Source organism: Sinocyclocheilus grahami, unplaced genomic scaffold (genome assembly GCF_001515645.1).
Source record: "Sinocyclocheilus grahami isolate Dianchi unplaced genomic scaffold, SAMN03320097.WGS_v1.1 scaffold2542.1, whole genome shotgun sequence".
Taxonomy (NCBI): domain Eukaryota; kingdom Metazoa; phylum Chordata; class Actinopteri; order Cypriniformes; family Cyprinidae; genus Sinocyclocheilus; species Sinocyclocheilus grahami.
The window spans coordinates 27,066-40,949 of NW_015507721.1; the positions used below are offsets into that span (position 1 = coordinate 27,066).

A 13,884-nucleotide genomic window follows, 5' to 3' on the forward strand; every position below is an offset into this window, starting at 1 on the left:
CTCAGAAACAACATTAGAATTTCCACAGCTCTGCATGGTCGTGTGTGCATTTTGGCTGACTGGGTAGGCGTTGGTGTTTGATCTTAGCTTAAGCTCACGTTGGAAACTATCTAAAAGCTCCTGGACATCTTTTGCAGTCCAGCATTCTAACGGCCGTACTTTAAAAGTGCGTGCTAGATCAGGGTCTGGGCAATTTCTCACAAACATCATTGCAACTTCAGAATTTAAATTGTCCATTCTTCTGCCCTGCCCTCTGAGACACTCGTCAGCTATATCTGCTGCTTTATTAAGGCGAAGCCAGTAGTCAACAGGATTTTCGCCGTGTTTGGGCAATGTGCTGTAAAAGTCTGCGAGTGGCATGCTGGAGCAGGACACTTCACTGAAGTGTTGCTTAAGTATGCTGTATATAATCTCAGGGTGATTTGTGCAGTCAAGCGCAGGGTTGCTGCGTAGGGCTACTTTCACAATGTCTTTAGCCCTGCCCATTAGATGACTAATAATCTCATCAGCCTGTTCGGTAATTTTGACATTTCTCTTCTGCAGGTAAACTTGCATCATCTCAACCCATTCTTGAATGTCATGTCTACCTAAACCATCCCCCCTAAACACTGATGGGACTTTTTCATCTGATTTCAGAACGACATTCAACTGTGACAAATCAAGATTAGCACACTGAGAGCCTGTGGTGTTACTACCATTATTGGTTCTGGCAAATTCACCCCCTGACAAAAGTTTGGCTGTGACTGAGTCACCAATTTGTCGGCCCAATTCTTTAACTAAAGCACCTAATTCACTGACGCCTTGATCACTAGAACTTTCCACATTACATGGCTTCGGAGTAGAAGTAAGAGGGAGAGTCTTATGTACATCATGAGCCATATAATTTCTCCCATTACCAGCATGAATGTCAGTCTTACAGTCAAATTCACCCAACCCTGGCTTGTTATCAGAAAACTGCATCAGATATTTCCCCCGTCCAATCCCAAGAAAAGAATTATCTGCACCACCCTCAGCCATGTTTTCAAATGTAAAATACTCAGAATGTTCTGAGCTAAACTCAAAAGTCAGATTAATCAAAAAGCCTTCTATTCACTTATCTGTAGTGCGACGTTTTTCTCTTTCGAAAGTCCCCCGAAAAAAAGTGTCTTTAACTGGAGAATCTGGCAACCGCAGTCCACTCGACCGAATGAAGCACGCGATGTCCACGCTTCTCTTCGCTGTAGGCCTTGTCGTCCCCCCCCGGAGATTGGCTTTGCGTTGATCACAAACGGGAATCACGGCACCATTGTAACCCCGCTTTCTGGTTCTTTCTTTTAACCCATCCGGAAAGGACAACACCAAGACGTAGGCTGAGCTCACTCATCACGTTTACATTCTCCTCAACAGCTTTCATGCGACTGAGGAGAAAATGGCCGACTCCACTAATAGGTTACCTTAGTCACCTGTAGGTGTCCCCATATCCCTTTCTTTTTGATGCACTTAATACATTCTATTCAATTAATATCTTAGAATTATTTTGCAATATGAACAATCATTTTGGCACAATTCATTACAAGTTTCTTTTCCCCGTTACATTAGGAAATGGCCCAAAGCAATCAAGAATATTTCATGAATTAATTATTTTCTTAAAAGAAACAAGACTGATCAATCGAATGTAGGATACAGTTGTAGTAAATAAAGCGGGAATAATTGGCGTTGTATTTTTGTGTTTGTTTTTGGCTCTAGTTCTCAAACTTCCACAAACATGCACCATTTAAGTTAGTTTGCCAACCGTCATTAAATTTAAAAGAAGAAGAATAAGATCTGTGCGCCGAAGAAGGTCAACTTTTTGATGGACTTGAATGGGCTGTATTTGTATTAATCCTGGTGGAGACTACAGGAAGTCGACTGGTCAGCAGGAGGAAACGCGCGCTGTGGCTCTGGTTTAAAAGCAGCGGCTGGATTTGAAAAGCTGTTCGTGGATTATTGTGTTAATAACAGGGAGCAGTCGAAGACCATAGGAGGTACATTTCTGTCCAATCCAGATTGTTAACATATCTGGCATTTTAATCGGGACGTATCTCTCTGAAATGTAACTTAATCTGTTCTTTTTTTATATTAGAGGTGAAGCCAGTCTAATCTAACACGTGTGTGTGTGTGTGTGTGTGTGTGTGTGTGTGTGTTTTTGTTTGTTTTTGTTTGTGTTTTCCCCCAAGTTCATCGTTAATAGCCGCGGCGTGTATCGTTCATTGTCTGTTTTATTCGTGAGTGTAGTTATAAACACTTTGACTGCAGTTATGAACAGCTTGCTTTAGTTTCGTTTTGGTTGCATTCAGTGTTTCACGGGGAACCCGGATGGAAACGGAGTTTCCGGGTTCGAAGTCGTTGTGAATGTGAAATCTGAGTTTATACAATTAAATAACAAAAGAAAACAATCGCCCTGCTGAAAGAAACGATAGAAACCATCACATAAATGCTAATGGTTTCCACTACTAATACCATTAAACACATTATCAAACCATCAACTTTTAAAACCATTAAAAAATAGTTTCCTCTGTGTTTTGGGACATATTCTATTAAGTATGGAAGACCAAACCTGCAGAAATTATAAATAAATAAATAACACGAAAATAAAGACAGAAATAAATGACTTGATAAAAACAAATATAGTAAAAATAAATAAATCTGGAAATAATTACATGGGGGGGAATTAATAAATATAAAAAAAAAATCAATAAATGCATGAATAAATACATTTTAAAAATAAATGAATTAATAAATGCATAACCTAAATAAAATAATTCTAAACTTAAATGAAATAATAAGTACATAATACATTACAAATAAAGACAGAAAATACTACATAAATGAAAAGAGAAATAAAAACAAATTCAGGATTAAGTTTTATTTCAAGTGAACTATATTTGTTTTTATCATGTATGTATTTATTTTCCTGTTATTTATTTATTTATTTTTAATTTCTGCAGGTTTGGTCCTCCATAATTAAAGTGGTTTTAACAAGCCACCAATAAAAGTTTAACAATTACCAGTAGTTTCTAATAAAACCAAGATGATTCCCATTATAACCAGTAAAACCATTACAGTTTCTATTAAAGCCAAGATGATTCCCATTATAAACAGTAAAACCATTACAGTTTCTAATAAAACCAAGATGATTCCCATTATAACCAGTAAAACCATTACAGTTTCTAATAAAACCAAGATGATTCCCATTATAAACAGTAAAACCCATTACAAACTCTTTGATGGTTTCTATTCCACACCCAACACCACCACCACCAGGGCAGACTATGCAGCTTTATTTACAGTGGGGAAAAAAAGTATTTAGTCAGCCACCAATTGTGCAAGTTCTCCCACTTAAAAAGATGAGAGAGGCCTGTAATTTTCATCATAGGTATACCTCAACTATGAGAGATGATGAAAATTACAGGCCTCTCTCATCTTTTTAAGTGGGAGAACTTGCACAATTGGTGGCTGACTAAATACTTTTTTGCCCCACTGTATATTCATAATGTTTATTTTGTGTACCTACCTCTGTATGGTGGATTTAGGCTAGTGACTCTTTTGTTCACATCTGAAAAGTGTAAAATATTAAGTGTGAAATACTAAATATAATTTAAATGCATGATGGGAATCTGCTTAAACATATGTCTTTTCCTTCAGGTTTGAAATTCCTGCAGCATGGCGTCTGCACAGCGATCTGCTAAAGAGTACCTCAGAAACACCAGGAAAAACCTGGTGACTGGCATGAAAAACCTTCCTCTGATCATTGAGAGTCTTTATCAGAAGAAGGTTTTCAATGTCTATAACCTCAATGATCTCAAAGCCGAGAGCTCAGAGTTTGAGAAAGCCAGATGTATATTGGATTGGGTTATTAACAAAGGTGATGAGGCCAGTTATGAATTACTCAAGATTCTGGATGTCACTAAGAAGAGGACATTAGATCCTGGTTTGCACTACTGGATCAGCTGTTCTCCCTTCAGAGATGAAGATGCAGCACCCAGCTATTTATTTGGTTGGTAGAAAAATAACATTTTGGTGGAATATACACATTTTACCATTTTTAATGCTCGTCTTGCTATTTTAGGTACAAAGCCTTGTAAAAACTACCAGAAACAGCTCAAAGACAAAGCAAAGGAGAAAAGTTTCTTTAAATATCTGGAGAAGACACAAGTAAACTTCAGTTTTATACCTCTGGTTTTAGAGACCGACTCTGCGGTAAAAACTCCTCAATGCAAAATAAAATTGAAAAACAAAAAATGCAAAAAGCTACGGCCCAAGAAGCTGAGAGCTTACATTCCTAACGAGGAACAAGCACTGTCACCTGAGGACCTCCTGAGATGGCAGGACAAGAACATCCTCATCATCGGCAAACCTGGAGTAGGAAAGACTACCGTTGTCCAGGAAATGCTGCGACTTTGGGCAGAGAAGGATGACAGACAGATAGACTACATGTTTTACTTTGATGAAAGTGTTTTGGCCCACAGTTCTAGCACTGCCAGCTTGGAAGCTCTTTTGTTTGATGTGTATATAAAACCAATGGAAAAATACAGAAAAGAAGTGTTCCAAGATATTGAGGAAAACTCTGAGAATGTTGTCATTGTGTTTGATTGTGTGACGAATTTGGGGAAAAAATCCATCTTGTGGAAGATAATGAAGCACGAGCTCCTGCCCAATGCCAAGATTGTGATCACATGCAGATCAGAGGAGGAAGAGGATCCACTTTTCTCTGACTGGCCGACACGGACAGTGTATGTCCAAGGATTCAGTGAAGAGTCTATCAACACTTACTATCAGAAGATGTTGGGTCATAATCCTGTTCTTCTAGAAGTCATCTTGAAGAATCAAGAGCTGTTCAGTCTTAGTCACGTGCCAATGTATGCATTTATGGTTGCCGCCTCCATTTCATTTAAAAATTTCACCGTAAACAACCATACACTCACAGTCACAAAGATGTACATCCACATTTTCCGTCTTACTGTGATGACGCATGGAGAAAAAAAAATTGAGGAAATAGATGAAATCCTGAGAGAGATCGAAGATCAGATTCATCCTCTAATGAAAACTGCATTCAGTGCAACTATGAAGAAAACCCTAAACTTTAATAGCTGTGATAAGAAAAACGTTTGTCATGCTTTTCTGAAAAACATCACACTACAAGACTCAGTATCTTCTGCAACGACATACTGTGCGTTTCTCCACAACACAATGCAGGAATTCTTCTCGGCTTTGTGGCTTCTTGGACATCCAGATGAAATTGAGAACGTCCTACAGCTCTGTCAGACTGAGGAGCATAAACACATGAGACATGTTCTTCCTTTCTTATGTGGACTTCTGAGTGAACACAACACCAGTCTCCTCAAGTGTCTCTTCCCAGAGGATCAGATAAAGAAAACATCTGACTGGTTCATTGAGAAGCGTTTAGACACGTTTCTTCAACCTCAGAGTGAAGAGTTTGATCTTCTGTATGTGTGTCTATGCTTGTATGAGCTCCAGTCTCCTAAAGCCTGTTTAATGTTCCTGGAGCAGATGGACCATCAGCTTGAACCAGAAGTGGATCTTGATCCTCATCAGTGCTGTGCTTTGTCTTACGTGATCGGTCAATCCAGAGATAAAGAGGTTTATCTGAATCTGGAGGACTGTACCGTAGCTGATGTGGGAATGAACATGATGGAAGTGCATGCATGCATCTGGCTGTAATTGGTTCTGCACATTTTGCTCATCTCAAATAAGCCTCTATTTACTCCCGTGTGTCAGTCTGTCTCTCTCATCTTGTGTGAATGTAGGCAGATCAGTGAGTTATAGTTACAGAGGGTGCTGTGTGAGTCTCTGTTGTATTTAGCTTAGTAACTAATATGCTGTATGTAGAAATAAGTTAGCATTTTGCTAAGTTATTTGTTCTAAACCTAATGAAAATTCATGCTGAAGCAAGACACAAAGCATAGAAACACATTATAGCAACACTATATGTACAAAATAATGTTCTGACTTTTGAGTGATTTGATATGTTTTTTGTAACTATTCAAATGCATTTTGTTTGTTTGACCACAATATCATTGTTGAGAAGGGGCATCTTTGATTAACTTTGAAAAATCTGCATTTTAAGACTCATATCTGTGAGTTACCCTGTTAAATGAACAGCTGCAATTAGCATCCATACCCCCTAGAAATATCTTAGCATTGTCTGGTGGGCATAATCCTAAAAAAAAAAAATCAGGTCAATCAGTACATGCTCTTATGCTTGATTTCTTTGTTGCAGGTTAAACACTTGTAAAGATCCACTGAAGCAAATCACCTTCTTTGTAGAATTCTTCCATAAATCATCTCATTGTGACTGCAAACATTTTGAGGTGAGAGGACAATACAAGCCAGAAAAAAACAATGCTCTGCTGGATCTTTACTCTCATGTGAAGAACTATGAGAATCAAACAGGCAGGGGTTATCTTCCAGCATTACAGTCAGTTTTCCAGTCACCTGATGTCTGGATCATAGATCTCTCAGAGAGAAAGAGCTCCGTCCTCCTGGAAGTGCTGAAGCTCCAGAGAAAGAAGAAACCAGTAAATCTGAGAGGATGTTCAGAGGAAGAGAGTGAAGTGAAGAGTTTCCTTCAGTGTCTGCAACACATCTCACAGCTGAGGTGAGAAAATCTCTGGCATCTTACAGTTATTGTGAAATATGATTTCTGCATAAGCTGGAACATGTTTTCTGGTCTTAATGAGTGTCTTTAGATTAGGGGCTGTGTTTTGTTTCAGTGTTAGCTATAGAGTGATGCATTCTGACCATTCACTACATCTGATCTCATTTCTGTGTCAACGGCTAAAGCACCTCATTGTTCAGGTGTGTTTAAAGAGTAATATAGATATGTCTGTTATTCAAGGATGCAGTTACTGCACAAAAAAAGTGTTATAACTTTTACGTTTCCCCCGAGAAATAACTTTTGCGCTCACATAACTTTTGTGTTCTCTCGTAAATATATTTGCATTCGCTTGCAAAACTATTGCATCCTCTCACAAAGATATTTGCGTTCTCTCACAAAACTAGTTGAGTTCGGACAAACATTCCTGTGTACTATACAGCTCTGTACGTTCACAGTGCAGCAGTTCATAGAGTTTAAGTTTGAACTTGGACTCGAGTATAAAGAAATACAGAGACACATCTTGAAGTGCTGCTTGCTGAAAGGACCTGAAGTAATCCCAGAAGGTGCTCTTTGGTTGAGTTTGAAGCAACTATTACAAGAAAGGAATCCAAGGCACTTCTTCTGGTCCAAAAATAAGTTAAAAAGCCTTTATTCCCATTATGAGCATTACAATAGAAGCATTACAAATGACTAAAACACTGCACACTGATGACACACTCTGAGGAAGACTGAAACGCATCAGTGTGCAGTGTTTTAGTCATTTATATTATATTATATTATTATTATTCAGTCACAATATTTATGTAAAATACAAGATTAGTTTTATACCTCTTGTTATAATGGCCAGTATAGATGTGTTTTCTGTGCAATTCACTTCTTTTTTTTTTTAAATTCGCAACACAATTCGACACACATGTATATGAAAAATGCTATATTACAAGCAGTAAAGATACATTTATGAAGATAAAAGTGACTTTAAAACTGAGTACGATTTAAGTATTTACGTGGATCTATTGAATAAGGTTATATTGAATACTGATTGTGTCAGTTTATCCCACTTTAGATTAAAATTAAGCATTATTTAATGACCTCATTCAAATGTGTCACTTCTGCTTTGTGGGTCTCATGAAACTTCCTCTTTTACTGTCCCTTCAATAAGAAGACTTGAGTTCAATGTAAGTCTGTGTTGTATCTGATGCCGTTATTTAAGGTTTGTACAGTTATCAAAACTGTAAATTCATTATTGACATTTAAAGTCTATTTTAAAAGTGTTTAATGTGAGCTGACAGCCAGAAACAAAACACTGTTTATTGTTATTTTGCGTTATTTAATCACATCATAGCTGTAATAAGTTCTGTGATTTTCTCTGTTTATTCACATTTCTCATTTCCATTTTGTTACAGATTATCTAATCTGAGTAAAAGTGTTCTGAGAAAATTTCTTCTGAGACTCTTCATTAAAGCAGCAGAGATTGAGACACAGACAGGAGAGCAGATGCTGAAACTGTTAGCATCTCATTATGAATGGAGTTACATATTTTATGACTGTGATTTCCTGCTGGATCTGTGCTCTCATGTGAAGAACTATGAGACTCAAACAGGCAGGAGTTATCTTCCAGCATTACAGCCAGTTTTCCAGTCACCTGATGAATGGTTCATAGATCTCTCACAGAGAAAGAGCTCCGTCCTCCTGGAAGTGCTGAAGCTCCAGACAAAGAAGAAAATAGTATATCTGAGTGGATATTCAGAGGAAGAGAGTGAAGTGAAGAGTGTCCTTCAGTGTCTGCAACACATCTCACACCTGATGTGAGAAAATCTCTGGCTACTTACAGTTATTGTGAAATATGATTTCTGCATAAGCTGGAACATGTTTTCTGGTCTTAATGAGTGTCTTTAGATTAGGGGCTGTGTTTTGTTTCAGTGTTAGCTATAGAGTGATGCATTCTGACCATTCACTACATCTGATCTCATTTCTGTGTCAACGGCTAAAGCACCTCATTGTTCAGGTGTTTTTAAAGAGTATGTGATAGAGATATGTCTGTTATTCATGGATGCAGCTACTGCACAAAAAAAGTGTTATAACTTTTACGTTTCCCCGAGAAATAACTTTTGCGCTCGCATAACTTTTGTGTTCTCTCGAAAATATATTTGCATTCGCTTGCAAAACTATTGCATCCTCTCACAAAGATATTTGCGTTCTCTCACAAAACTAGTTGAGTTCGGACAAACATTCCTGTTTGCTTTACAGCTGGCAGTGGTTCATACAGCTCTGTACGTTCACAGTGGAGCAGTTCATAGAGTTTAAGTTTGAACTTGGACTCGAGTATAAAGAAATACAGAGAGACATCTTGAAGTGCTGCTTGCTGGAAGGACCTGAAGTAATCCCAGAAGGTGCTCTTTGGTTGAGTTTGAAGCAACTATTACAAGGAAGGAATCCAAGGCACTTCTTCTGGTCCAAAAATAAGTTAAAAAGCCTTTATTCCCATTATGAGCATTACAATAGAAGCATTACAAATGACTAAAACACTGCACACTGATGACACACTCTGAGGAAGACTGAAACGCATCAGTGTGCAGTGTTTTAGTCATTTATATTATATTATTATTATTCAGTCACAATATTTATGTAAAATACAAGATTAGTTTTATACCTCTTGTTATAATGGCCAGTATAGATGTGTTTTCTGTGCAATTCACTTTTTTTTTTTTAATTCGCAACACAATTTGACACACATGTATATGAAAAATGCTATATTACAAGCAGTAAAGATACATTTATGAAGATAAAAGTGACTTTAAAACTGAGTACGATTTAAGTATTTACGTGAATCTATTGAATAAGGTTATATTGAATACTGATTGTGTCAGTTTATCCCACTTTAGATTAAAATTAAGCATTATTTAATGACCTCATTCAAATGTGGCACTTCTGCTTTGCTGGGTCTCATGAAACTTCCTCTTTTACTGTCCCTTCAATAAGAAGACTTGAGTTCAATGTAAGTCTGTGTTGTATCTGATGCCGTTATTTAAGGTTTGTACAGTTATCGAAACTGTAAATTCATTATTGACATTTAAAGTCTATTTTAAAAGTGTTTAATGTGAGCTGACAGCCAGAAACAAAACACTGTTTATTGTTATTTTGCATTATTTAATCACATCATAGCTGTAATAAGTTCTGTGATTTTCTCTGTTTATTCACATTTCTCATTTCCATTTTGTTACAGATTATCTAATCTGAGTAAAAGTGTTCTGAGAAAATTTCTTCTGAGACTCTTCATTAAAGCAGCAGAGATTGAGACACAGACAGGAGAGCAGATGCTGAAACTGTTAGCATCTCATTATGAATGGAGTTACATATTTTATGACTGTGATTTCCTGCTGGATCACTGTATTTCTCTTTCTCTCTCTCTCTCGTAAATGAACACTTGATGAATTCCTCTTTTCTGAGAATAGAATATAAGTGGATATCGCTAAACTGCAAGCTTCCCAGTGTTTTCAGAAACCCAGTGCTTTTATTCTCAGCAGAGAGAGAGCGTGTGTGTGCACATGGTTTCTAAATTGACAAAAATTAGTAACACATTTATCAGATAATTCTGTATTGAGCAAGTGTGAAGCTCTGTTTCGGGGATTACATCTCTTTATATCAGGCAACTCAGTTGTATTCCTCTGCGGCCAGATTGAACCTAGTTGTAGCCTATATATTATACTCTATTCATATTTTTTAGGACCCTTGCACTTTTCCACTCCGTTTTAAACGCTGTTCTTGTCTTCACATTAAGTGCGGTCCACTGCTGCGTGCTGCGATATCAACACAGAAACAGCTCGATACCCGTATCGTCAAATACCTGTAGAGATACATTGTCTTATCAAGCACATCTCTACTGGGTACCTCCAAGAAAATCCCCATCCTCTCCTCCTGATTACCTGTAGACTTTGCACAAATGACATCCATATAGCACCGCATTTCAGCTAAAACATGATCAAATTAGATAATTTTTTGTTGAACTATGTACAGTAGTATATTTATGAAAATTGACTCAAATGAATGAAGTGTTTGGTTCATGATTGTATATTATCAGGTTTTGGTTCATTGATGATGAAGAAGAAAGGACATCTGCAGTAAGATTCCTGCTGAATCTCTGTGTTGCTGCAGTAGAAACTGACAAAGATGCAGGAACAAGATTCTCGACTCTGCTGTCATCTGTGTGCAGCTACAAAACCTTCCCTTTTGATGAAGATGGTTATGATCAGAATGATTTCCTGCTGGATCTGTGCTCTCATGTGAAGAACTATGAGACTCAAACAGGCAGGAGTTATCTTCCAGCATTACAGCCAGTTTTCCAGTCACCTGATGAATGGTTCATAGATCTCTCAGAGAGAAAGAGCTCCGTCCTCCTGGAAGTGCTGAAGCTCCAGACAGAGAAGAAACCAGTATATCTGAGAGGATGTTCAGAGGAAGAGAGTGAAGTGATGAGTTTCCTTCAGTGTCTGCAACACATCTCACAGCTGAGGTTGGTCTTTGTTTTGTGACACTCATATATTTTCTTGTCTTTAAGTGTGGCTTTGGAGTCCTCAGGCTGTTCATTTACCTCACCTGTCCTCCCTCATTATCCTTGTAGTTTGTGTCCTTCAGTTCTCTCTTCTGTGTCTGACTGTCATCTAATGTGTCCGCGTGTTCTCCCTGCGTATTTTGGTGTTCCCCGCTGTATCCAGCCCATCTCTGCCCTGCCCTGTCTTGCCTTGTCTTGCCTTGCTGTGTATTATAATACAGGCCATTGAACTGTACACTTCAGTCCCCATAATCCATTCAACTCAGTGTTTCCCCTAGGTTTATGGCTTTTGGGGTGGGGGGGGGGGGCGATTCCGTTTTTTGTGCAGGCATTGAGGTCTATGAAGGTTCCAGCTCCCATCACTGTTAATGAGATCACACTTGATCTGAATGAGGAACAGCAGTCAGAGAGGAATCTGTCCAGAGTCCTGAGCAGCTTGGCCATCCTTCTGAGATTCTGGACTGTCCAGTGTTTGAACTTGATTGGACACAAGATTCAGTCTGTTTCTGTGTCTGTCCTACTGTGTCACCAGGGAGCAGTGACTCTCAGGTCTGACTGTAGGACACATTTCAAGTGTTTGATTTTATATCTACAATAACAATATATAAATATAATGAACTCTTTGTGTGTGTGTGTAGACTGTCCAAAGTGACTCTCCAGAAGCTTGTTGAATGTGTCTATGAAGCTCAGGAAGAGGAACTAACTCAAAGCTTCCTGCAGAAAGTGGGCGGGGATCTGACTTCCTGTTCCTTGAGCTGGGAAGAGCTACATTATTTCCTGCAGCACAGAATTCAGCAAATCACTGTGAACCTCAGAAAGAGCAACATTCAGGTCAACATTAGAGAAATTCTGCCATTCCTGAACCGGATTAAGTTTAAACGGTAGACAATTATTGTTTTCACAAAATATGCATGTAAAATGTATTGCTTTTCATTTTTGCACATAAAAACAAACTGAATAGTATGATAAAAAATGTACAATGATTAAATAATGAAAAATATGTCTGTACAGGATGAGCTCTGCCTTCATGCTGTGTGCAATCAGAGAGATCTATGAGTCCGGCTCTGCTGGGTTTGTGTCCAGTCTGTTGAGTTCAGTGAAGAACTACATTAACCTGCAGAGCAGAGATCTGGACTCTGTTGACTGTGCGGCCCTGCACTTCACACTGCAGCACTGCACTGCGGCTTCACTCAACCTTCTCTGGACCTCCATACCAGAGGAAGAGCTGCAGAGCATTCTGCCTCTCTTCACACATCTCTCCCACCTCAGGTCTCACTGCTTTTCTCTCTAGCTCTATTATTCTGTTTCTCTGTCTCAGGTCTGTCTGTGTGTTTCATTCAGTAGCTTTCTGGGTGATGTCTACTACAAGCCTTGAAGTAGCATTGAATTATGTTTTAACTTATTAAAGGCATATTGTTTTATTAGTAGTATTTTAATAATAATTTTAGGTCACTTATTGGTTTGCATTTATGGGAGCTCTGTTTTACTTTCTATCTCAAAAGTTCTGAAAAATGTAATTATGAAGGAAACCATTATCACATCTAGAATCATTAAGAGCCTTCAGAATAATATAATTCCGTAAGATTCCCATTCATACTAGGATCAGTTTTACAAACAGCGCCAGCTGTCTTTTGCCGTTAAAATAGTACTGTCAAGTTTAACTAAAGATGTGCAGTGAAGAATTGGCGCTGAAAATGTGTGGACACAGTTATTTTTGTGCCTGACCTTATTGAATATGCATTTGTAGGAGCTCTCTGAACGTTAATGTGGCAAGCCTTCTAGATGTTAATGTTTCCTTTTCAGAGGCAAAATTTATGGGTGGAGAGTATTCAAATGAATCACGCAATGACATTTTCTAACGTTTGTGCTCCTCAAATGACTGGTATTTGCACCATTATTTAACACCGAAAAAAAGCATGTCTTAAACTGCTTTGCGCTTGAAATGACTGCAATTATTGTTGCCATGAGGAGGCACAGCAGAGAAAAGGGTGGAAGGGAGAGGAATTTTTCCACACGTATTAAACGCATTATCCGAACATATCGTTTGCCAAGACATGTTATTTTTTAATTTGCTTCAGGAAAATAAAAGACGACTTGAAATCCTCAACTAGAAGTCACGCAATTCCAGGTCTATCAAAACTTCTTGCAACCCAGCGTACTGTGGCTTCTTTATTTCTTTATTTGCGACTGCTCTAATTTGCGCTGCACTTGGTATATTGCGTTGGTCAATATGTAAATGAGATGATGTGTCTGTGTTCTTTAATTTACGCATTGTTAGTAAATCACCCACAGAAATTTCCACGCCCATCTGCGCTGTTTTGGAATTGCGCTCTTACGCTAATTTGCCGTTTAGTAAAACTGGCCCTAAATAGTTAAAATTTTCTAAAGCTGCTTTAAGGCTGTTACTGATGTTGACAGGCTGCTGTTGCTGATGTTACAGAATCTGTCCTGATCTAGTGTTCATCTGTGTTCAGTGTTGACAGGCTGCTGTTGCTGATGTTACAGAATCTGTCCTGATCTAGTGTTCGTCTGTGTTCAGTGTTGACAGGCTGCTGCTACTGATGTTACCTGAATCTGTCCTGATCTAGTGTTCGTCTGTGTTCAGTGCTGACATGCTGCTGTTACTGATGTTACAGAATCTGTCCTGATCTAGTGTTCGTCTGTGTTCAGTGTTGACAGGCTGCTGTTGCTGATGTTA

The 13,884-nt window shown here is 38.3% G+C and overlaps 1 protein-coding gene across 1 annotated transcript in view; it reads left to right on the top strand.

The window, feature by feature from the left end:
• The first annotated feature begins 1,750 nt into the window (after nt 1-1,750).
• The window catches only part of LOC107575271 (uncharacterized), an 18,943-nt gene continuing 6,809 nt past the window's right edge, over nt 1,751-13,884 (top strand). Inside the window, exons 1-8 of the mRNA XM_016261679.1 lie at nt 1,751-2,003; nt 3,664-4,015; nt 4,088-5,696; nt 6,260-6,637; nt 8,041-8,442; nt 10,716-11,147; nt 11,825-12,067; nt 12,198-12,455. Of these exons, the coding sequence (XP_016117165.1) occupies nt 3,682-4,015; nt 4,088-5,696; nt 6,260-6,637; nt 8,041-8,442; nt 10,716-11,147; nt 11,825-12,067; nt 12,198-12,455 (3,656 nt within the window). The 5' untranslated portion in view covers nt 1,751-2,003; nt 3,664-3,681. The remainder of the gene's footprint in view (nt 2,004-3,663; nt 4,016-4,087; nt 5,697-6,259; nt 6,638-8,040; nt 8,443-10,715; nt 11,148-11,824; nt 12,068-12,197; nt 12,456-13,884) is intronic.